The 25,885-nt window shown below is 36.1% G+C and overlaps 1 protein-coding gene and 1 non-coding gene across 4 annotated transcripts in view; both read right to left on the minus strand.

The window, feature by feature from the left end:
* Positions 1 to 25,885, minus strand: part of EEA1 (early endosome antigen 1) — a 133,019-nt gene that overhangs the window by 30,097 nt on the left and 77,037 nt on the right. For all 3 annotated transcript variants that reach the window (XM_059936661.1, XM_059936660.1, XM_059936662.1), the window contains 6 exons: positions 16,804 to 16,953; positions 15,662 to 15,781; positions 8,749 to 8,952; positions 3,998 to 4,198; positions 2,754 to 2,867; positions 233 to 388 (listed from right to left, as the gene is read on the minus strand). In XM_059936661.1, the coding sequence (XP_059792644.1) occupies positions 233 to 388; positions 2,754 to 2,867; positions 3,998 to 4,198; positions 8,749 to 8,952; positions 15,662 to 15,781; positions 16,804 to 16,953 (945 nt within the window). The remainder of the gene's footprint in view (positions 1 to 232; positions 389 to 2,753; positions 2,868 to 3,997; positions 4,199 to 8,748; positions 8,953 to 15,661; positions 15,782 to 16,803; positions 16,954 to 25,885) is intronic.
* LOC132373850 (small nucleolar RNA SNORA40) lies at positions 6,847 to 6,975 on the minus strand. The gene has a single exon (XR_009505509.1). It is a non-coding gene; the product is annotated as a small nucleolar RNA SNORA40 (small nucleolar RNA).

A 25,885-nucleotide genomic window follows, 5' to 3' on the forward strand; every position in this document is an offset into this window, starting at 1 on the left:
GCAACCAGTATATATGTAAACTGCTATTTGTAAAAGCCATCCATTAGTGAAGAAATTAAAAGTAAAGGTGGAATTCAAAATTAAGACATGAAAAAACTACAAGTAATTTTTTAAATTGGTATATCACAACTTCATATTTGTTTGCAAATTTAAAATCTTTGATTCCTTCTAGGTCATCAATTCCCATTGCTACAGCAGTAGAAAATATGGCTACAGTTTCCTTTATACAAACCTTAATTTGACCTTCCAATTCTTCAGTTTTCTGTTCTAAAGAGAGGTATTTCTCTTTATATTCTTTAAGATGACTTTCCAGCTGACTGCAATGTTCTTGCTTATCCTGCAACTTTGTAGTGACCTGATCCAACTGAGTAGTGATCTTATTTAACTCCTATAAAAAGTACAATTAAAGATAACTTTGGTAAGGTTTACTTTGCTGTAACGCCCAAATGTTTGGTCAAAGTAAAGCAGAAAACTCTAACTTTATTTAAGAAACTATTTTGAGTAAGACCATAGATAAGTCTAATAATATATCAGAGGTTATATTTACCCACCAATGGAAAGGACCTGAACTGAAGTTGTACATAGTCTGAGATACTACGTTTACATACATAAGAGCTCAATAACTTTTTCTAGGAAGAGTTATTTTAGGAGCCAAAAGATACAACAGAATATTAAACAGGCTAATAATAAAATAAACTTTTATACTATAATTAAATGTTTTCAATGTTCAAAACACCATTTTTTAATATAATTTTTTAATTACAGGGATTACATTATGATACTTGAACAATTCATTTGGAATATCTAGTTGCACAGAAAAAAACAAAATAAAAATTACTAGTAAATCCACTACACACAGATAATTACTATTAATGTTTTGATAACTCTCCTTCTAGTCTTTTCTGTATGTTAGTTTCTATTTTTTGATTTGTACTTTTAAAATAAAGGAGGTTGCTTTACATACTGTTTTACTGTAACCTCCTCTGTTTTTACATAACAATGCATCATGAAACTGTGACATTATTTTCTAAAATATCATTATACATGACTGTGTAAATTTCTATTTTATCGATACAGACCATTTTTTAGCCAAATGTCCTATTTTACATTCTTAGATTGCTACAAACCTTTCTGCAGATATGCAAACTGCATACTTAAAACTGCGATTATTTCCTTAGGGTAAAGGACTAAAAGTGAGCTAATGAATATGAAAAATCCTAAAGGTCTTAAAATAAATATATTGCTAACCAGCTTCCCCTACCACCATCAAAAGGTTGAACTAATGTATACTATTGCAAGCAATGTATGGAAGTGGCTTGTTCTTCTACACCATGTCCAATCCTTCCAGTGTTAAACACATACACACAAACATTTTACCTTAATAAGGGCATATTCCATTACTGTCTTAATTTGCAATTGGTTCTTAATGAACTTGAGGATTTGCTAATATAGTTTTGATCATTTACTTTTTTTTATAGTCACTTATTTCTTATGTATAAGTGTTTTAAAGATCAAAAATATTAACCCTTCATCAGACATACTTCAGAAAATGTTTTATTCTTTTGCTACTTGCTTTAGAATTTTGTAATATTTTTGGCAGGTAAATTTTAAACTTTTATGTGATTATTCTTATAAATACTTTTTCCACTATAGTTCCTGGCACTGACCTAATACTTAGAAAATACTTTACAGATGTATTTAGCAATAATGTAAATAACAATGTAAAGTAAAAAGCAAGTTGTAGAACAACATATATAATGATAGTATATGTATAAAACAAAAAGATCTGTGTGTGTGTATATACACACACACATATATTTTTGTTCAATGCTTATATAAGTCTGGAAGGATACATACAAATTTAAAAGCAAAATTTCCATATAAGGAGGAAAAAATGGATTGGGGTTAAGGGTAAATATAGAAAATGATTTTGTTTTGTTAACTTGATACACTACTATAAAAAATGTTTGGACCAACAACCAGTATTACTTCTCAAGCAAAAAGTAAACTTTAAAAATTCCTACCTGGTCAAAGGTAAGAAAAATCTACCAGCATTTTGACCTTGGCCCTAAAGGAGGAAGCTTTTATTCTACCAGAAGTGTTGAGAAGAGTAACTTGTGTATTCTTTCCAGCCCTACTTACTCCTACCCCCAAGAAAAGAGAGTAACTCTTACTATTGAGATAGAATACATGGTGCTCTTTTCCTGCTTCCAAGTGGGAAGTATATCTGGGTCACAGCCTGATTACCTACTTAAAACAGTTGTGGAAATCTGTCTCTTTCCCAGTCATTGGCACTTGATGGGATGAAGCAACAATTCAACAATTAGGAGTAATTATTTCAGCTCCACACCAAGGTCTATATTATGGGAGAAATACAATATTAAGAAGCTCAACCATAGCTGCACAAGTTGAGCTTTATCAAAAACAAAGATGATTTTTTTTTTTTTGCCACGCCTCTTGTCTTGTGGAATTCTTAGTTCCCCAACCAGGGATTAAACCCGGGCCACCACGGTAAAAGTACCAAGTCCTAACCACTGGACTGCCAGGGAATTCCCAAAGATGATACTTTTATCTCCATCTGTCTGACTCTTGCATCTACCACTCAACTGGTTCTGAACTCAGGGAGAAATTAAGGAGAATAAGCAAGTCAATCACAATATTATATAAAACTGAGTATCATTTTTACATGTTTCCAGTTAATTTATCTACCAAAACATTAGGTTATGGTAAGAAATTGCATCAGGTTCTCCTACCTGCTGTTTATCTTGTAATGCGTTTTGGGCTGTGTCCAAATGATTTTGAAGATCTGCTCTTTGAGCAGTTTTTGCTGCTTCTGCTGACAGCAATAATTCAGTTTTGGCTTTAATCTGTAACAAAATTTACAAGTCATTTAATTTGTATTTAGTTCTCGATTTCCCCTTGCTTGAGTGTACATTACTTTTGTCACTAAATAATTTTAAAAAATTAAATCTTTTGGCAGAAAACATAAAGATTTAGACATTAAAAAATAAGTATGTGATAATCCCCCAAACAGGAATGAGTAGGAGAGAATACTCCTAATAATGCTTGAATAAATGATAAAAAGATGTCCCTATATAACAGCAAAACACTTATCCCTCTCTAAAATTGGACATCCACATATTGAATTATCTGTAACTCATCTAATAAATATATTTTTAAAAGAAAGAAATGTGTATCCTCTTTTTCCAAATTCTAATAGTATACTTGTTATTTTATTATATTATTTCTGATTTTCAATGGAATTATTCTCCTCAAATAAAGAAAATTAAGGCTTAGAAATGTTTCTATAACTTTCTCTACTATAGTATAGAATAAAAAACGAATGATGAGAATGAAGAAAGAAATATGTCTTAATTCCCACACCATGATTGACTCACTGAGCAAGGCTTCCATATTGGCCTCTGAAAGAAAACACATTAAAATACATAATGGTACCATACAAAGTTGGGCTTTTTTTTTTTTTGGCCGTGCTCTAGGCTTGCAGGATCTCAGTTCCCCAGCCAGAGCCTGAACCTGGGCCCTCAGCAGTGAAAGCGCCAAGTCCTGACCACTGGACCACCAGGGAATTCCCTAAAGTTTTTTTTTTTAACCAAACATTTAAAAAAATCAAATTCAAAATAATTCAAATATATGTAACAGAAATCTAATGGTATAATAATATCAAACAACTTTGAACTTAGGAAACAATAATAAGGGCTTCATGAAAAAAAAAAGTGAAAAGATCTGGTAGTTTCAGGAAGAGTAATTTGCTGGGAGAGAGAGAGAGAGACGGAGGGAAAGAGAGAAAGGCAAACAGGAAAGCTCAACAAACTGTCTAAATACAACCTTTATTTAATTCCTATTCCTAATTTTGTTTTCCATTAATAAGTAAGGCAGGGGGTGGGGAGGGAGAGAGAAACAATTTAAAATATGTGATGGCCTAAAATTGGTGTTTTATTCACGCAAACTCATATTAAGTTACATAATTCGATATTACCTGTATATCAAGCTGGGAGACCTTCTCCTTGCTTTCATTTAACTGACTACTTAATTCATTAATGCTGGATTCTAGGGAAAGGACGCGGTCTTGTGCAGCTCTGAGATGTGCCTTCTGCTCTTGCACCTGGTCATGCAAATTCTCCTGGGCTTGTTTATGACTTTCTGACTGATTCTTCAGCTTCTCTGTTAGTTGAGTTACCTACCATATAAGCAAGACTCTAATTACGAAGGTCACAAATGATGTAACTAGAAACCCAAATTTAAGCACCATGAGAATGTTAAAGTGCTCTACGATAGATTATCTTAACTTTTTTTCGAGAAACATTATTCACATCTTTCCAAAAATAAGTAAACATAATCTCTCAAAATCATAAGAATAACATCAAATTCAGAGATTCCTATTATTTTTAAAACCAACTCTACTGAACTATAATTTAGATGTAATAAAATTCACCCAATTCAATTGTACAGTTTGAGGAGAGCTGATAAATACATACATTCATTTAACCATCACCACAATCAAGCAAGAGAACATTCCGATTACCCCCAAAAGTTTCCTCATGCTCCTGTGCACTCAGTACCCTCCGCTCATCTCTGGCCCCAGACAATCACTGATCTGATTGAGTAATAAGAGTTCCTTATATATCCTGGATGTTTCTGAATTGTCAGATATAGGTACTACACATATTTTCTCCCAGTCTGTCTTGGCTTTTATTTTTGTAATGGTGTCTTTTGAAGAGCATTCATTTTTCATTTAGGTGAAATCCAATTCATCTGATGTTTCTTTGGGGTACTCTGGTTAGAATTCATTGAGTTTCTTAGATCTGTGGTTTCATATTTTTAATCAAATTTACAATTTTTTCAGTCATTATTTCTATAAATATTTTCCTCCTCCCCACTCTTCTTTGACACTCATTATATGTATGCTAGATTACATGATACTATCCCACAGGTCATTAAGGCACTGTTCATTTTTTTCCAGCCTTTTTTCTCTCTGTGCTTCATTGTGGACAGTTTCAATTACCTTGTCTTAATGGTCACTGACACTGTTTTCCATTTGCTTAATCTATTATATTCATCCAGTGAAATTTTCATTTCAGATTTTTTTTAATCTCTAGAAGTTCTAATTTTCATTCTTTCCACTTCTATTTCCATTATTATAGTTTTTTCTTTATATCCATAAGTATATTTTATTTTTTTAAGTGTAAAGGGTTTTTTTTAATTATGTGTAACATAGGCAAAATTATTTTATTTATTTATTTATTTTATTTATTTATTTTTGGCTGCGTTGGGTCTTCGTTGCTGCCCACGGGCTTCCTCTAGTTGCGGCGAGCGGCGGCTACTCTTCGTTGCAGTGCGCGGGCTTCTCTGATTGTGGTGGCTTCTCTTGTTGTGGAGCACGGGCTCTCGGTGCGCTGGCTTCAGTAGTTGTGGCACAAGTGCTCAGTAGTTGTGGCTCACGGGCTCTAGAGTGCAGGCTCAGCAGTTGTGGCACATGGGCTTAGTTGCTCTGGGGCATGTGGGATCTTCCCGGACCGGGGCTCGAACCCATGTCCCCTGCATTGGCAGGCAGACTCTTAACCACTGTGCCACCAGGGAAGTCCTGGCAAAATTATTTAAGTCAATAAATTTTTAAGGAATTTCACAAGTTCTGATTCTTTCCACTGCCAATCACCTTAGTTCCTCCAAACTCAAAATCTTCAAGATAAAATAGCCCTTTCAGAAAGTTGTCATGTGAGTCAGCCCACAATTCTTTTAGTTGGGCTTCTTCGATCTCCAGTGGAATACGAACACACTTCAAAATTCCCCACCTGTAATCTTTGGGATCCAATTTCCTCAAGCAATTTACTTTAGGACCACGTTTAGGGTCAGGAGACGGATCTGCCTGGTTTTGAATTTGACACCCTCTAAAAATGTATTAGGCTCAAATCATATTCACTCCTAAGCCATCACACCCTAGAACAATACAGATCGTTGGGATATGCCAATACCTTTTTAATATGATTTTTTTAATTAATTAATTTATTTATTATTTATTTTTGGTTCCATTGGGTCTTTGTTGTGGTGCATGGGCTTCTCATTGCGGTGGCTTCTCTTGTTGTGGAGCATGGGCTATAGGTGTGCAGGCTTCAGTAGTTGTGGCACGCAGCTCAGCAGTTGTGGCTCACAGACTCTAGAGTGCAGGCTCAGTAGTTGTGGCGCACAGGCTTAGCTGCTCCATGGCATGTGGGATCTTCCCGGACCAGGGCTCGAACCCGTATCCCCTGCATTAGCGGGTGGGTTCTTAACCATTGCGCCACCAGGGAAGCCCGCCAATACCTTTTTAAAATCCAGACACTGTGTTCAAGATAAAAGCCTAAAAAAAGAAGCCATCTTTGTTTCATGTCAACATTAAAATTAGAGTACTAAATCAATGCAGCTGATAATTTAAAAGCTTAAGATATGAGGGAAATTATCAGCTCTATAATCCTGGAAGCAATCTTTATGTTTATCAATACACCCCCATCATTTGATTCTCTTTTAGGTATCATGTTCCTTCTTATCTGTATCAAAACTCATACTGGGGCTTCCCTGGTGGCGCAGTAGTTGAGAATCTGCCTGCCAATGCAGGAGACACGGGTTCGAGCCCTGGTCTGGGGGGATCCCACGTGCCGCGGAGCAGCTGGGCCCGTGAGCCACAACTACTGAGCCTGCGCGTCTGGAGCCTGCACCCGACAACAAGAGAGGCCGCGACAGTGAAAGGCCCGCGTGCCGCGATGAAGAGTGGCCCCTGCTTGCCGCAACTAGAGAAAGCCCTCGCACAGAAACGAAGACCCAACACAGCCAAAAATTAATTAATTAATTAATTAATTAATTTTTTAAAAAAACCAAAAAACTCATACTGAACACTGAGTTCTGGGTTGCAAAAGAGGATGTATTTTTGAACCTGTCTATAAGTCTTTGTCCACAAATTAAACAAAAACAAACACAAGTGCTATATAAGTATATTTTTAAAGCTGTGTTAAAGTACTTGTCTGATGACTCTATCCTCTCTCATTTCAGGTTCTATCTCCATTGAATCATTTTTCTCCTGCTTACAGCTCACATGTTTTCTGCTTCTTTGTGTGTCTAGTAATTTTTTTTATATTTGTTGTGACAAGTCTGGATTTTGCTGTCTTCTTTCAAAGAATGTTGAATTTTACTCCAGCTGACAGTTAATATACTTGTGGTTCAGCTGGACCCTTTCCAGGCTTGTTCCTATGCTTCTTAGGTCAGGTGTAGGCTAGCTTTCAGTCTAGGGATAGTTTAGCTTTACTCCGAAGGGGTGACATTTCTGGGGTTTCTACTGAATGCCCCTAAGTGTTCAACCATGTCTTTCTGCTCTGACTGGCTAGAACTTGAATGTTTCCCAGCTCTGTGAGTTCTAATCATTTTTCAGCTGCAGCTCCTAATAATTGTTCACTGCCTGGCCTCATGGAATCTCTCCTTATGAGTGTAAAGATTAGCATTCATTGAAAGGTTCAAGTGTATCCCTAAGCAGATTTCTGGAGCTTTTTCTCTACATTGTTCCCTCCTCTCTGACATTCTGCTCTGCAAATTTGAGTTCAACCTCCCTGAACTTCAAACCTCTCATGTCTTAGTTCGTGAGACCACTGTGCTTTCCTTGGATTCCCTCGACCTGCACCAGTCTGAAAAATGTCTCTGGGTCAAAAGTCGGAATGGTCAAAAGGCTCACTTCACTTGCTTCTCTTCTCTCAGGGATGAAAACCTGCTTGTTGTACAATGTCTGAAACAGTGGTTTTACACAGTTTTTTCTACTTTTCTAGTTGTTTACGGTGGGAGGACTTAATAGGTATCAGTTACTCCAACATTGCCAGAAGCAGAAGTACATAAATTTGACTTTTATTTATTCTTTTTTCAAAATTGTATATGCGTTTCAGATCATATTTGTATAATAAGCAATGTCAAGTTGTATGCAACTTTTAACTATAAAAACTAGTCTAAATAATTCTTCATAAAAACTGGTAACCTAGGCTAACTTTGAAATTTGGGGGGAAAATTTGTGTTATATTCTAATACCCAAATTAGAAAAGTGATATGACCTACTTATACTTTAATACTTTCTCGTTTAGATAATTAGAATTCTCTTATTGGACAATTCTTCCCAAAAGTGACTATACATTCTTTACAGTTTGAAAATGTATTAAGCTAAATTTTATAAGTTTCACTTAAACTAACACACAGATGTTAAAACGATAAGGCAACTTACCAAAATTATTATTAGCTATGTATTCCAAACACATATACAATATCAAAATACAGGTAACCACTAAGCCTGGTTATTAACCAATACATAGTAACAACTAACACTTGATTAGTGGTTTTAGTTTATAAATATATTTTGTTATTTACTTTTTTCAAAACATCACAAAATGTCATGAGGCAAGTATATATTATTAATTACTTTTCAATATGAGCTAACTATACTTTTCAAATGAGCTAACAAGGTGAAATGATTTGCTCATGGTCATCACAGGTAATAAGTTACATCCTGGGACATGAACTGAGAGTTCCTTCATCAAATCATGTTAACTTATTTTCACTACAATAGCAACCCACCTCTAAGGTAAATGAGATGGCATTTGTCAGAAATACATAATAATTTTTAAAGTACTAAAAATAACAGAAGAATCATTTAGATAAAGCACTTAGTAAGATTTAGAGAGATAAAAGTAAATTTTAGAAATAGAATACACTTGACAAGCTTACGTGTTCTTGTAATGTATGGTTTTTTTCTTGTAACTGGTTAAGAACAGCAGTCTCTCCCTCACCAGCCTGAATTTTTGCATAAAGGTCTTCTCTTTCCTTTTCTAGTAAAGAAATATTTTCTTTACTCTTCTGTAATAAGGCTTCAAGGTTCTGGATCTTTTGGTCCTTATCACCAATTTGACGTAGAACTTGTTCCAAATCATTCTGTAAAGAATTGAAAACTACTACCTTAATGATAGAGAACTTAAAAAGTTATTCCTCAAACAAAGTGATAATAAATAAATTTTAAGACTCAAACTCTTAGTCTTACACATTTTTTACTAATCATTATATCTTAACATGGCAAATTTAATTAAATAATTAGAACTATATACTTCACAATATAAACCTATATTATTGATAATAAACTAGAATTTAACCAAAATACCCCTTCAATTAACCACATTCTTACTCTCACACTCTGAGCTCACCACCTACGACGACTCTTGTTTACTCCATTTCAGACACGTGGGACTCCTCATTATTCCTAATCACACCAGGCACATGCCCACCTCAGAGCCTTCGCACCAATTGTCTCTTCTGCCTGGCACACTTCCTCACAGTCACATGGCTCATTCCCTCTCCTTCCAATGTTTGCTCAAATGCCACCTTCTCAATCATGCCTACCCTGATCATTACATTTAAAATTGCAGCCTTTCCAAATACTCCCTCTCCTGAATATTTTTTCTTTCCATAGCACTTATCTTCTAACACTAAATAATTTACTTATCTTTCATGTTTATGTGCCTCTCCCTCTGCCCCCTCACAAGAATGTAGGCTCCAAGAAGGTGAAGATTTTTATCTGTTTTATTCATCGAGGTATCCAAGACCTGTATGTTCTAAGATATTTACTGAATGAACAGAAAAGTAAGTGATTGTACTCTAATGCACATACACTCATGAAAGATCATTTCAATACCCCAATAGGACTTTTCTGTCACTACATCAAGGGATCCCTCTTCTTTACTTCACCAAGGACCGTCATGTTACACAGAGCACTTGCAAGAGCCCACATCCAGAGCAACATTCATTAATGTTGAGAGCTATCTGACCCACAGCCTTTGCCTCTGCCTCAATCATTCTAAGAGAGCCAGAGAGCCTCTACCCAGAACAAGGCCCTAACAAGCCCTTATGCAAACTTTATAGCAGCCCACACCACCTTCCTGAGACAGAGCCAGCAACCCCCTGGTACCCTCAACGAAGTGTGCCAATATTAAAATATGTGAGATCAGTCACTTCCAAACATGCTTCTCATCCCTCTAAGTTTCAATCACGAAACGATGAAAAGCAACCTAATCTCTCTGCTCTCATCCTCTGTTCCTGCCACTAAGAACCCTCTCTGCACATTCTACCAATCTTCTGGAAACACAGTTTCAGGGCTAAGCTTTTTCTAGAACTATCACTCTATTTCCAAGTCTAACTGAAGTTTGGTGCTCCCTTTACAGATGCTGATTCCCCATCAGCCCTCTCTGATATGTAAGGACTGTTCTGTTGGGCAAGCAGGAGAGGTTGACTTTTTCTAGATTTCTTCACCGCCATTACTCTCTCCCTCAAGTAAAAGGTTTATGCTGCTTTGGGAATTATGTATTCATTTATTCTACCCTCTATGCTGTGTTGCTATCATCTATAAATCCCTACCTCATTCACTGAAGACTTGAGACCTGATTTAGTCTTTCTCTCAATCCCAATTTCTGCCAATTTCCTGGGAAATACAAAATACATAGAGAATTAAGAGTACAGCCTCAACATTCATATCATCTTAATTCCTGGACCTTTATTCATTCTATTCAATCACTCACATGCAGGATCTTGTGATCACCTGAAATTGTTCTAGATTAAAAAAATGTCAATTATCTTACTCTGTGACCACAACTTCCTGACCGTCTTCCAATTTCATGACCTCATTTCTGCTCTTCAATGTTAAAGAGACATTAACCTCAATTTTATTCTAGCTTATTTAGCATACACCTAGCTTTTCTTCCTGAACCTCATATATGGATATGAACTAACCTTAACTATTCTTTCATCTACATTCTCCATTTCATTTTACCCCCCAAATTTCCAATACAGCCACTCCAAAAAAAACCCAATCCTAGATCAATGGTGCAATCTGCTTTCTCCACACCTACATTTCTGAGCACTATTAGAGCAAAATCACAAACCTCCATAGATTGGTGCCACCACAAATTTCTAGACTCCAACCTCTATTATATACTCAGAATCATCTTTTCACTCCTGTCACTTGAGTGGGGTTCTCATCCTCAAATATTCCCCTAAATAACCATTTAAAAGCTTAATCTTAATCTCCAAATTCTTAATCTCTGTCCACTGGACATTCAGCTATTACTATTCAAACTTAACCTGGGGGGTGGGCGGTGCTAATATTATCTTCAGGAATGACCTACCATGATTTTTCTTCCTCTTACCTATAAAATTATATATAGACATATATAATTCAAAAATATTTACACACTACTATATGTAAAATAGATAACCAACAAGGACCTACTATATAGCACAGGGAACTGTACTCAATATTTTGTAACTGTAAAAGAAAAGAATCTGAAAAAGAATATATATATATATATACACACACACACATATGCATATGTATGTATGTATTATGTATCACTGAATCATTTTGCTGTATACCTGAAACTAACATAATATTGTAAATCAACTATACTTCAATAAAGATAAATAATAAAGTAAAATATATTTAAATACACACACACACACACACACACACACACATCCTTTCTTCAAAGGATATCCTTCACAGGATAAGTTTGAATTTACCACCACCCACTGTATCAGTGACATCATAGCTTATGAATACCTTATTCCTTCAGTCACCTCCCCTTCTCCAATATCCTCAATTATTCCCTCTCTACTAGTCCCTTTGTCCTACATAATAAACATATTCAGGTATCTCTGGTTCTCAAAACCACTTCCTAGACCAAGTCCCACTCCAGTTTCTGCCCAGTCTTTATGCAATTCACATTTTAATTTCAAAAGTAATGCATATTTACTTTCCCAACTCCCTCATCTCTCATTCACTCATCAATCAAAAATCAGACATTCATGTCTATCACTTTATTGAAATTATGTTTCACAAAGTCACTAATTCTTAACTACTTAACCTAATGAATATTTTTCATTTATCATACTGGGCGTCCTCACCACACACCCACATTTGAAGTTGCTGCTTACTCCCAACTTTTGACTCTCCCTAGTCCTTTGGCTTTCACTCTGCAAGGTCTCCTTAATTGCTCTGATCATTCTTTCTTTGAGCTGTTCTTCCTCTACTCATTCATCCCTTAAATGTTAGTGTTTCCCAGAAGTCTTGTGTTACCAGTTGTCTATTTTTCTCATTACACTCTCTCCCTGGTTGATCACATTTATTCTAATAATTCCATTTACCCCATAAATACTGTCTCTCACAGCTAATATATAGCATGGTCCTCTCTTTCAGGCTTTAAATTAATACATCCCATAGGTGCCTCAGGCCTTGTCCAAAACTGAACTCACCGCACTGGCCGTCTTTCTCAAGTTCATTAACACAGCTGATGATACCTCCCTTTACCATGTACCCAATGTTATCAGTCTGCAAGCCATTCCCTTTCTCTGTCATTCCCTACAACTATTAATTTACCTCCAAAGTAGTATTCATATTTCTCCAAAGTAGTATTTTACCTCCAAAGTAGTATTTATTTTACCTCCAAAGTAGTATTCATATTTGTCCCTATGATATTTTTTAGCAATTGCTTAAACTAAGACCATCATTATTAGGCTTCCCTGGTGGCACAGTGGTTAATAATCCTCCTGCCAATGCAGGGGACACGGGTTTGAGCCCTGGTCCGGGAAGATCCCACACACTGCGGAGCAACTAAGCCTGCCCGCCACAACTACTGAGCCTGTGCTCTAGAACCCGCAAGCCACAACTCCTGAGCCCACGTGCCGCATCTACTGAAGCCGGGGCACTCTAGAGCCCGTGCTCCGCAACAAGAGAAGCCACCGCAATGAGAAGCCCATGTACCGCAAAGAGTAGCCCCCACTCGCCACAACTGGAGAAAGCCCGCGTGCAGCAACGAAGACCCAACACAGCCAAAAATAATAAATAAATAAAAATAAATTGATTAAAAAAAAGACGATCATTATTTTTCACCTAAACTACTGCATATATTAGGCTTTTAACTGATCTCCTGTTTCAGAATATTCTCTCCAAAATTCATGTTTTACAAAACCATGAGAATAATCTATTTAAAAATCAAATCTGGCAATGGCACTTCTATCTTAAGACCTTCAATACCTTTCTATCTTCAAGCATAGATAGAAAGGCCTTCCATAAACTTACCCATGTCTAATGCTCTAGGCTCTTCTCCAACTCATCTCTAAATTACACCTTAAGCTCCAGCAAAACCTAAGTTTAGTTCATACCAGCTTCACTATTCTTTTCCTTGTAACTTCTACTTGGAGTATACTACTCACTATCACCATCTTTGCAACCCAGAAACATCTACACAAACTTTACAACAGATTGCCCCTTCTAAGGAAATTTTCTGTAACTGCTCTTTTCCAAATTATATCCGAGCTACATAACTGTCTTCTCTATGCTATCATAATAATTTTATACACATATATATACCTAGAACTATACTCATCACATCTCTTTAATTAGTTTTTAGGACTTTTCATAATGAGAGACTTTGCCTGGCCTCTTTGCCATCCTTTTCTTATTCCTCCCCAGAGGTTGAGAATTTAACTAACTGGAAAGCTTGGAATAAGGAATCAAGAATGTTTAACTCAGCCCCTTGCTCTCCCCTCAGTCTAAGAGACAACCTGCCTATAAGAAGGTAAAAGGCTGTCATTTCCAGCTTTGTCTGTGACTGGATGAATAAATTTAATTCTGCGGTACATTATAAGAAAGTCCACTTGCCTGCAATCTATGCCAAATTCTCTACCTCATCTTTACTACTCTATTTTTTTGCTACTCTTTATAATAAAACTCCTAGAGTTATCTATATTCATTGCATCAAACTTCTCTCTTCCCATTTTCTTTTGAACCCTCTCCATCAGGCTTTTGCCCCTCCTTCTCTTTACAAATTGCTCTTACCAATGTCATCAGTGACCTCATGTTGCCAAATCCAATAGGATTTCCAGTCTTCATCTTGTTTGACCTCCATCCTTCCAACTACCCGAGCCAAAATCCTTGGAATCATCCTTGACTTCTCTGCCAATGCCCCATATCAATCTATCGGTAAATCTGTCAGCTTTACCTTTAAAGTATATCTAGAATCTGACCATTTTTCACTACCTGCACTGTTTCCACTCTGATCCAAGCTGTATCATTCTTGTCTCAATTATTATAGTAGTCTCTTAGCTAATTTCTTTGTTTCTACTTATGTGCCCCTACGGCCTACTCTCAATACAGTAGCCAGAGTAATCCTACGAAATTATAAGTCCGATCATGCTACTCCATTGCTCAGAATCCTCCAATGATTTCTCATCTCACAGTAAAATCCTTAAAATTACCTATAAAGCTCGACATGTTCTGATCCTCTGTGATCTCTATGGCTGTGATTCCTATGGCTTTTAACTCTCTTATCACTCACACCACTCCACACACTGGCTTCTTGATGTTCTTGTACACCTTCCCTTCCTTTAGATCTTCTCAAAGATGCCTTCCCTGGCAACCATATCTAACATTGCAGTCCCACCTCCAGATCCCCAGATACTTCCTACTCCCCGTCCCTTTTTTCATCTCCATAGCACTTCCACCATCTAACACACTATATATTTTGCCTATTTACCTTGGCTAGTGTTTGTCTTCCTCACTAAGCTCCATGAGAGCAGACATCTTTGTCTATTTTCTTTGCTGCCATATCCACAAAATCACTTCCTTGGCTAAGATTAGACATTAATATATATTTGTTGACTGACTGAATGAAAGAACAAATAAATGAATACAATATTTGGATCTCTAACCACCTGACTCCCATGCTACTATCCAAACTCAGAAGGGAAAGAAAGGCATATTACTTACTGTCTCCTTTCAACTCCAACATTGCTTCTGTGTGTATATCATTAGATTGCCATTTCCTAGAAGGCAGGCACTGTGTCTTACTCAGCTCTCTAATTTCAGTGCTTACCACTGGGCCTGACACACAGTGCTCAATAATATTCAACGAATTAATGAAAGACCGAAGGAATAAATGAATGTCAAATTCAAATTCATTTCAAACATCTGGGTACTGTCTTCTGCTCACCGTAACAAAAAAAAAATTTAACTTATTTCAATCTTCTGAGCTATACTATAGAATCTGTACAAATTTAACTCAGTCACATTTTCTATACCTACAATTCCAATGTTCATATGATAGTTCTGAAACAGGGAAAGACATGACCAATAAACAGTAAGTTCCATTGTAGGAAATACAAAATGTTATTTTTTACTGAGGTAAACTAAACTGAGAAATTTTATTTGCATTTTTAATTTCTAAAATAAGGTATTTTTAATAAACAATAATAAATAAATAATTTATTATGTATAAATAACAATTTAAATAAATAATATATTTTATTTAAATAAATTTAGTAAATTTCTTTAACAGAAATTTAATAAATTTTAAATTTTTATATAAATAAATTTATAATAAGTAACAAATCTATTTATAATAAATATTTTTTTAATATTTTAGAAAAAATTTTCAACAGAGCAATCAAAAGAAAAGATTTTCTGATTATCCAGATACTGAAAATAATCAAAACTCTTCATAATCAAGTACTTTGCATTATCTAATTTCACCACAACAAAAGGATAATGATTTGGTTAATTTTTGTTTAAAAGGCTAAAAATTCAAATACTATTTACCTGAGCTTCACGAAGTTTTGCTGTAGTGCTTTGCTGAAAAGCTTGTTGTTCTTGATGCTGTTGCTTTGTTTTATCTAACTGATGCTGCAATTCTGTGGAATTTGTTACTTTTTCCCTCAACTTAAAAAAAAAAAAATGAAGACTATCAGTTGACAACTTAAAGGCATAATGCTATCATATAAATATCTGGTAGTACTTCAGATCTCACAATTCTCAAATCTGAAGAGAAAATTCAATTCAAACAACAGATAAAAATCAACTTTAAAAGCAATATCTCATTACTTATAGAATCGTAATCTCGTGGTTAAGAAATTATTCCTCAAGAATTGATTCTCATCCTGAAAAGTATAAAATTCTTTCTCCAGGTTGGCAATTAGTTTATTATTGTTTTTATATACTAATATGATCAAGGAATTAATTATATATAATTAATTATATATTTATTTTTAATTAATTATATTTGTAACATTATCAATATTTGTTTTACTTTTTTCACAACAATCATAATTATCACTTATTGGGAAACAACAGCATGATCTACCACACTAAGATTTTGGGTCTAGAAGAAAATCTTTTGCTGAAGCTACAGATTTTAACTCTCAGGGTTTGTTCAAGTCTAATAAAAGACGTACTTTAATTATAACTTTTACTTTAACCAAATAGCAGTTACCATTTTTGCCAACTACAGCTTAAATTAGGATAGCATACAATCTTATGTTTAATTTTTAAAAGAGAAAATCCTTAAATGCAAACTCAAAGTTTATATGCACCAACTACATGTCATTAATGCCCTCAGCAACTATTCATTTTTCAGAGTCATTAGGAATTGGTCCTTCCTGGATAGGAAGACTCTTCTTGAGCAGCCTGACAGGTTCACCCGGAGAATTTATCCTGCCTAAAGCTGAAGAGTAGCCTTCTTTGCACATTTTTGCTGAGAACTTTAGGGAATACAATCACAACAAAATGACTTAATGTAGTCAATAAATAGGACGTTTTAATTGGGGAGAAATAAAAGTCCCAACTTAAAGTTAAAAAAATCCAATTAAAGCTCTTGACCATAAAAAAAATAAACACAATATTTAAGGTGTCTCAAATCTATCAATAAATGTACTAATGTAAACTCATTTGAAATGCGAGCTTACCTCTTCTTCTAAACGAGAAAGTTTGAGCTGTAGATCAGCCACTTGTTGTTCTTTATCCATCAGCTTTTCACTTGAAAGCTGTCTCTGTTCCTTCAGTCTACCATGAGCTTCCCCTAGTTGGCGCTCTGTCTCCAGAAGTTTGCTATGTAACTTTAGAAAAGGAAAAAAAAGTAAGTACATATGTATAAACACACCTACAATCACCACCATTACTACTACCACCTACTTTCCAAACAATGTTTTATTTTTCAACAATATAAACATAATATATTAATTTTCATGATACTTTAGAGGAACCTAATATCCAACTGAATTTTAATCACATAAATTATGACTCACATAAAACTGTAACCAAACATCACAGGTTTCAGGGTTTTTACACTCTTTAAAAAAAAAAAACAAACAGCAAACCTGAGGCTTTTGTTTAGATAAGTGTTGTAATCACTTGAAGAACTTAAATAAAACAAAACTTAAAAATTAAGACACTTTAAGGCACATTCAGACCTATTCCACTGTAGTTTTTAGAATCCCAAAGTGATTCTTGTTGTTTTCCCATAATTATGAACCACCACAACTGACTTCTTATATTTGGGTACTGAATAGAGCACAAAGCATTCTCAAGTCCTCAAACTGGCACACAATTTCTAAATAAAAGAGAGGAAAGAATAGTTTCTTAAAATATTAGGTGATTCTCATTCATTAACTTTAAAATTGCCACCTAGCTAAAACTAAAGGAGAAATTTGTCTTGGTGCTAGAACTATCACTTTCTCAAATTCCTTATTTTCGCTAATACTACCAGAAATAACAGCTGGTTTCTCCTGAGGGATTGGCTGGGGGTGGGTTCATTAAAAAAAAAAAAAGTTTGTATTAATTTTAGAATTACTGCACAAGTGCTGGGAGTACAGAACAAAAAAAGAGTGGCATGGAGATAAGGATGCAAGACATTCGGCAAGGCTTACACACTAAGAGTACTTCTATACCCCACCCTCATAACACATTAAATCAAATCTCAGCATGTGCCTCAGCAAAACTGGAAATTAATAACAAGCATTCTATACAATTGCTTTCAATCAAACCCATTCATGTTAAATCTGAAAATACTAAGAATCTATAGCCTTTGTGTCATAGATACACTTATATGCTCTATACTTGCATATTTCTCCATAAAAATTCACAGTTGGCAAGGAAAAAATAAAGTTCTATCAGAAGAGTGGACACCCACTATTTTCTTATGCTATGAAGCAACCTGCGGCTGTCAAAATATATCCTATCCTCAATAAAGAAAACCGAAGTGGATTTCTAAAGTAAAGCATGCTTCAACCTAACTAAAACAGGAATCAGTAATAGTTAAAGAGAAGACATTTATTTTATTCTTGTCCTAAGCCAGCAACCTGACATCTCTCCGTTTTCTTCTTCTTCTTCTTAAAATGCAGTGAATTAGCACTGTAGTAACTACCCAAACCCTCTCCTTCTCACTACAAGAAGTAGATCCAATCCTGGTATGTGAAAGCAAAGGAGGCCTTCAAAGTAAATTCATATTTCAAGCATCTAAGTGCTTGATCTCTTACAGACAGGCATCACCTACGTCTAGTTCCTGAACTTGTTGGATAAGAATCACCCAATATCATTATTAACACAAAGATAATCAGACTTCTCCCCTAGAAGTTTAGATTTAGTACATTTGAGCTGAAGCCCAGAAATCCATGTTTTCATAACAAGAATTAGATGATATTTAGTTTCAGGAATCATTTGCCAAAAAGCGACACTTTAAAAAGCAGCAGTTTTGAAAACTAAAAATCAGCAAGGAACCAAGATGGCGGAGTAGAAGGACGTGCTGTCACTCCCTCTTGCGAGAGCACCAGAATCACAACTGACTGCTGGACCATCATTGACAGGAAGACCCTGGACTTCACCAAGGAGGATACCCCACTTCCAAGGACAGAGGAGAAGCCACAGTGAGACGGTAGGAGGGGCGCAAGCAGAGTAAAATCAAACCCCGTAACTGCTGGGTGGGTGACTCACAGACTGGCGAACACTTATACCACAGAAGTCCACCCACTGGAGTAAAGGTTCTGAGCCCCACGTCAGGCTTCCCAACCTGGGGGTCAGGCAACGGGAGGAGGAATTCCTAGAGAATCAGACTTTGAAGCCTAGTGGGAATTGGATTGCAGGACTTTGACGGGACTGGGGGAAACAGAGACCCCACTCTTGGAGGGCACACACAAAGTAATGTGTGCATCAGGACCCAGGGGAAGGAGCAGTGAGCCTGGGGGAGACTGAACCAGACCTACCTGCTGGTGTTGGGGGGGTCTCCTGCAGAGGCGAGTGGTGGCTCTGTTTCACCGTGGGGATAAGGACACTGGCAGCAGAGGTTCTGGGAAGTTCTCCTTGGCGTGAGCCGTCCCAGAGTCTGCCATTAACCCCACCAAAGAGCACGGGTAGGCTCCACTGTTGGGTTGCCTCAGGCAAAACAGCCAACAGGGAGGGAACCCAGCCCCACCCATCAACAGTCAAGTGGATTAAGGTTTTACTGAGCTCTGACCGCCACAGCAACAGGGAGGGAACCCAGCCCCACCCATCAACAGTCAAGTGGATTAAGGTTTTACTGAGCTCTGACCGCCACAGCAACAGTCAGCTCTACCCACCACCAGAGCCTCCCATCAAGCCTCTTAGATAGCCTCAACCACCAGAGGGCAGACAACAGAAGCAAGAAAAACTATAATCCTGCAGCCTGTGGACCAAAAACCACAGTTACAGAAAGATAGAGAAGATGAAAAGGCAGAGGGCTATGTACCAGATGAAGGAACAAGAAAAAACCCCAGAAAAACAACTAAATGAAGTGGAGATAGGCAACCTTCCAGAAAAAGAATTCAGAATAATGATAGTGAAGATGATCCAGGACCTTGGAATAAGAATGGAGGCAAAGATTGAGAAGATGCAAGAAATGATTAACAAAGACCTAGAAGAATTAAAGAACAAACAAACAGAGATGACCAATACAATAACTGAAATGAAAACTACACTAGAAGGAATCAATAGCAGAATAACTGAGGCAGAAGAACGGATAAGTGACCTGGAAGACAGAATGATGGAATTCACTGCTGCGGAACAGACTAAAGAAAAAAGAATGAAAAGAAATGAAGACAGCCTAAGAGACCTCTGGGACAACATTAAACGCAACAACATTCGCATTATAGGGGTCCCAGAAGGAGAAGAGAGAGAGAAAGGACCAGAGAAAATATTTGAAGAGATTATAGTCGAAAACTTCCCTAACATGGGAAAGGAAATAGCCACCCAAGTCCAGGAAGCGCAGAGAGTCCCATACAGGATAAACCCAAGGAGAAACACGCCGAGACACATAGTAATCAAAGTGGCAAAAATTAAAGACAAAGAAAAATTATTGAAAGCAGCAAGGGAAAAACGACAAATAACATACAAGGGAACTCCCATAAGGTTAACAGCTGATTTCTCAGCAGAAACTCTGCAAGCCAGAAGGGAGTGGCATGATATACTTAAAGTGATGAAAGGGAAGAACCTACAACCAAGATTACTCTACCCGGCAAGGATCTCATTTAGATTTGATGGAGAAATCAAAAGCTTTACAGACAAGCAAAAGCTAAGAGAATTCAGCACCACCAAACCAGCTCTACAACAAATGCTAAAGGAACTTCTCTAAGTGGGAAACACAAGACAACAAAAGGACCTACAAAAACAAACCCAAAACAATTAAGAAAATGGTCATAGGAACATACATATCGATAATTACCTTAAACGTGAATGGATTAAATGCCCCAACCAAAAGACATAGACTGGCTGAATGGATACAAAAACAAGACCCATATATATGCTGTCTACAAGAGACCCACTTTAGACCTAGGGACACATACAGACTGAAAGTGATGGGATGGAAAAAGATATTCCATGCAAATGGAAATCAAAAGAAAGCTGGAGTAGCTATACTCATATCAGATAAAATAGACTTTAAATTAAAAAATGTTACAAGAGACAAGGAAGGACACTACATAATGATCCAGGGATCAATCCAAGAAGAAGATATAACAATTATAAATATATATGCACCCAACATAGGAGCACCTCAATACATAAGGCAACTGCTAACAGCTATAAAAGAGGAAATCGACAGTAACACAATAATAGTGGGGGACTTTAACACCTCACTTACACCAATGGACAGATCATCCAAAATGAAAATAAATAAGGAAACAGAAGCTTTAAATGACACAATAGACCAGATAGATTTAATTGATATATATCGGACATTCCATCCAAAAACAGCAGATTACACATTCTTCTCAAGTGCGCACGGAACATTCTCCAAGATAGATCACATCTTGGGTCACAAATCAAGCCTCAGTAAATTTAAGAAAATTGAAATCATATCAAGCATCTTTTCTGACCACAACGCTATGAGATTAGAAATGAATTACAGGGAAAAAAACGTAAAAAGGACAAACACATGGAGGCTAAACAATACGTTACTAAATAACCAAGAGATCACTGAAGAAATCAAAGAGGAAATCAAAAAATACCTAGAGACAAATGACAATGAAAACACGACGACCCAAAACCTATGGGATGCAGCAAAAGCAGTTCTAAGAGGGAAGTTTATAGCTATACAAGCCTACCTAAAGAAACAAGAAAAAGCTCAAGTAAACAATCTAACCTTACACTTAAAGAAACTAGAGAAAGAAGAACAAACAAAACCCAAAGTTAGCAGAAGGAAAGAAATCATAAAGATCAGAGCAGAAATAAATGAAATAGAAACAAAGAAAACAATAGCAAAGATCAATAAAACTAAAAGTTGGTTCTTTGAGAAGATAAACAAAATTGATAAGCCATTAGCCAGACTCATCAAGAAAAAGAGGGAGAGGACTCAAATCAATAAAATCAGAAATGAAAAAGGAGAAGTTACAACAGACACTGCAGAAATACAAAGCATCCTAAGAGACTACTACAAGCAACTTTATGCCAATAAAATGGACAACCTGGAAGAAATGGACAAATTCTTAGAAAGGTATAACCTTCCAAGACTGAACCAGGAAGAAATAGAAAATATGAACAGACCAATCACAAGTAATGAAATTGAAACTGTGATTAAAAATCTTCCAACAAACAAAAGTCCAGGACCAGATGGCTTCACAGGTGAATTCTATCAAACATTTAGAGAAGAGCTAACACCCATCCTTCTCAAGCTCTTCCAAAAAATTGCAGAGGAAGGAACACTCCCAAACTCATTCTATGAGGCCACCATCACCCTGATACCAAAACCAGACAAAGACACTACAAAAAAAGAAAATTACAGACCAATATCACTGATGAATATAGATGCAAAAATCCTCAACAAAATACTAGCAAACAGAATCCAACAACACATTAAAAGGATCATACACCACGATCAAGTGGGATTTCTCCCAGGGATGCAAGGATTCTTCAATATACGCAAATCAATCAATGTGATACACCATATTAACAAATTGAAGAATAAAAACCATATGATCATCTCAATAGATGCAGAAAAAGCTTTTGACAAAATTCAACACCCATTTCTGATAAAAACTCTCCAGAAAGTGGGCATAGAGGGAACCTACCTCAACATAATAAAGGCCATATATGACAAACCCACAGCAAACATCATTCTCAATGGTGAAAAACTGAAAGCATTTCCTCTAAGATCAGGAACGAGACAAGGATGTCCACTCTCACCACTATTATTCAACATAGTTTTGGAAGTCCTAGCCACGGCAATCAGAGAAGAAAAAGAAATAAAAGGAATACAAATTGGAAAAGAAGAAGTAAAACTGTCACTGTTTGCGGATGACATGATACTATACATAGAGAATCCTAAAACTGCCACCAGAAAACTGCTAGAGCTAATTAATGAATATGGTAAAGTTGCAGGATACAAAATTAATGCACAGAAATCTCTTGCATTCCTATACACTAATGATGAAAAATCTGAAAGAGAAATTATGGAAACACTCCCATTTACCATTGCAACAAAAAGAATAAAATACCTAGGAATAAACCTACCTAGGGAGACAAAAGACCTGTATGCAGAAAACTATAAGACACTGATGAAAGAAATTAAAGATGATACCAACAGATGGAGAGATATACCATGTTCTTGGATTGGAAGAATCAATATTGTGAAAATGAGTATACTACCCAAAGCAATCTACAGATTCAATGCAATCCCTATCAAATTACCAATGGCATTTTTTACGGAGCTAGAACAAATCATCTTAAAATTTGTATGGAGACACAAAAGACCCCGAATAGGCAAAGCAGTCTTGAGGCAAAAAAATGGAGCTGGAGGAATCAGACTCCCTGACTTCAGACTATACTACAAAGCTACAGTAATCAAGAAAATATGGTACTGGCACAAAAACAGAAACATAGATCAATGGAACAAGATAGAAAGCCCAGAGATTAACCCACGCACCTATGGTCAACTAATCTATGACAAAGGAGGCAAAGATATACAATGGAGAAAAGACAGTCTCTTCAATAAGTGGTGCTGGGAAAACTGGACAGCTACATGTAAAAGAATGAAATTAGAATACTCCCTAACACCATACACAAAAATAAACTCAAAATGGATTAGAGACCTAAATATAAGACTGGACACTATAAAACTCTTAGAGGAAAACATAGGAAGAACACTCTTTGACATAAATCACAGCAAGATCTTTTTGGATCCACCTCCTAGAGTAATGGAAATAAAAACAAAAATAAACAAGTGGGACCTAATGAAACTTCAAAGCTTTTGCACAGCAAAGGAAACCATAAACAAGACGAAAAGACAACCCTCAGAATGGGAGAAAATATTCGCAAATGAATCAACGGACAAAGGATTAATCTCCAAAATATATAAACAGCTCATTCAGCTCAATATCAAAGAAACAAACACCCCAATCCAAAAATGGGCAGAAGACCTAAATAGACATTTCTCCAAAGAAGACATACAGATGGCCACGAAGCACATGAAAAGATGCTCAACATCACTAATTATTAGAGAAATGCAAATCAAAACTACAATGAGGTATCACCTCACTCCTGTTAGAATGGGCATCATCAGAAAATCTACAAACAACAAATGCTGGAGAGGGTGTGGTGAAAAGGGAACCCTCTTGCACTGTTGGTGGGAATGTAAAATGATACAGCCACTATGGAGAACAATATGGAGGTTCCTTAAAAAACTAAAAATAGAATTACCATATGACCCAGCAATCCCACTACTGGGCATATACCCAGAGAAAACCGTAATTCAAAAAGACACATGCACCCGAATGTTCATTGCAGCACTATTTACAATAGCCAGGTCATGGAAGCAACCTAAATGCCCATCAACAGACGAATGGATAAAGAAGTTGTGGTACATATATACAATGGAATATTACTCAGCCATAAAAAGGAACGAAATTGAGTCATTTGTTGAGACGTGGATGGATCTAGAGACTGTCATACAGAGTGAAGTAAGTCAGAAAGAGAAAAACAAATATCGTATATTAATGCATGTATGCGGAACCTAGAAAAATGGTACAGATGAGCCAGTTTGCAGGGCAGAAGTTGAGACACAGATGTAGAGAATGGACATATGGACACCAAGGGGGGAAAACTGCAGTGGGGTGGGGATGGTGGTGTGCTGAATTGGGCGATTGGGATTGACATGTATACACTGATGTGTATAAAACTGATGCCTAATAAGAACCTGCAGTATAAAAAAACAAACAAAACAACTAATACTAAACTTTCATTGGGTTATTTGTATGGAAACATGTTAATATAAATGTTTCAGACATTACATGAAATTTCTAAAAATCTTATATTTGTATTTGTATGGAAATATGTATGGAAATATGTTAATATAAATGTTTCAGACATTACATGAAATTTCTAAAAATCATATTTGTATTTGTATGGAAATATGTATGGAAATATGTTAATATAAATGTTTCAGACATTACATGAAATTTCTAAAAATCTTATATTTGTACTTGTATGGAAATATGTATGGAAATATGTTAATATAAATGTTTCAGACATTACATGAAATTTCTAAAAATCTTATATGTTCTGGTATAATGTTATAAGTAATAATCCTAGTTATTACTTTAAAATGTATATCTCAGAAATAACTAATTTTCTTGTCAACTGCATTATTATGAACTGTCATCAAATCTTTAACCGTGGTCATTTTTAAGTCTTTTGTCATTTACAGACAGTTCTGGGTGTACTCTGATGATTTTGCAAATATGTTCCTATAAAAGGGTTTCATCTTCAAGAAATACATGGAAAAGACTCTGACAAGTACAGGTTTCTGGTAACGGACTGTACTGCTGAACTGAATGAATAAGCATTTTCAGAACTCTAATGAAAAACTGATGAACTCATAAAAGTGCTAACAAAAGATCAAGATGAAAAAAAAAAATTAATTACATGGGACTGAGTGAACTGATGAGGATGAGTATAATTTTTGTGACTTTCTGTCTGAATTTAAAAAAAAAAAAAAAATTCCACAAGGACTCAGAGGCAAAGAATATACAAATCAATTTTCACTGCAAAGTAAAGGAGCTGTTACAGTGGAGGATTACTGGACTGAATGTCAATACTATGACATAGTATGAGTGTGTTTCATGTTTGGTAATTGCAATCATTGTTGCTTTTGTTGTGGTCATCCATGTACAATGCTTGGTGTCAGTCGATTTATCTCTTGTAAAAATAAAATACAGTGTGTGTGTGTGAAAAAAAAAAAAAAAAAAAAAAAAGAAAGCAGCAGTTTTCAATCTCAACTACAGAGTACAATCACAGGGGAAACATTTAAATACACCAATGCCCAGGCCTACGCCGGAGATTATGGCATAACTGAGTGGAGGGTGAGGCCTTGATATTGGTAATTTCTTAAATTTCCCCAGGTGATTCTGGTGTGCAGACAGAGTGAAGAACCACCAAATTAAAGATAAGTGTTGCTCTGGATGTAGAAAACAAACTTATGGTTCCCAGAGGGTGAGGTGGGGGGTGGGGGGGATAATAAATTGGGAGATTGGGATTGACATGTAC

The sequence above is a fragment of the Balaenoptera ricei genome, chromosome 10 (assembly GCF_028023285.1).
Source record: "Balaenoptera ricei isolate mBalRic1 chromosome 10, mBalRic1.hap2, whole genome shotgun sequence".
Classification (NCBI taxonomy): Eukaryota; Metazoa; Chordata; class Mammalia; order Artiodactyla; family Balaenopteridae; genus Balaenoptera; species Balaenoptera ricei.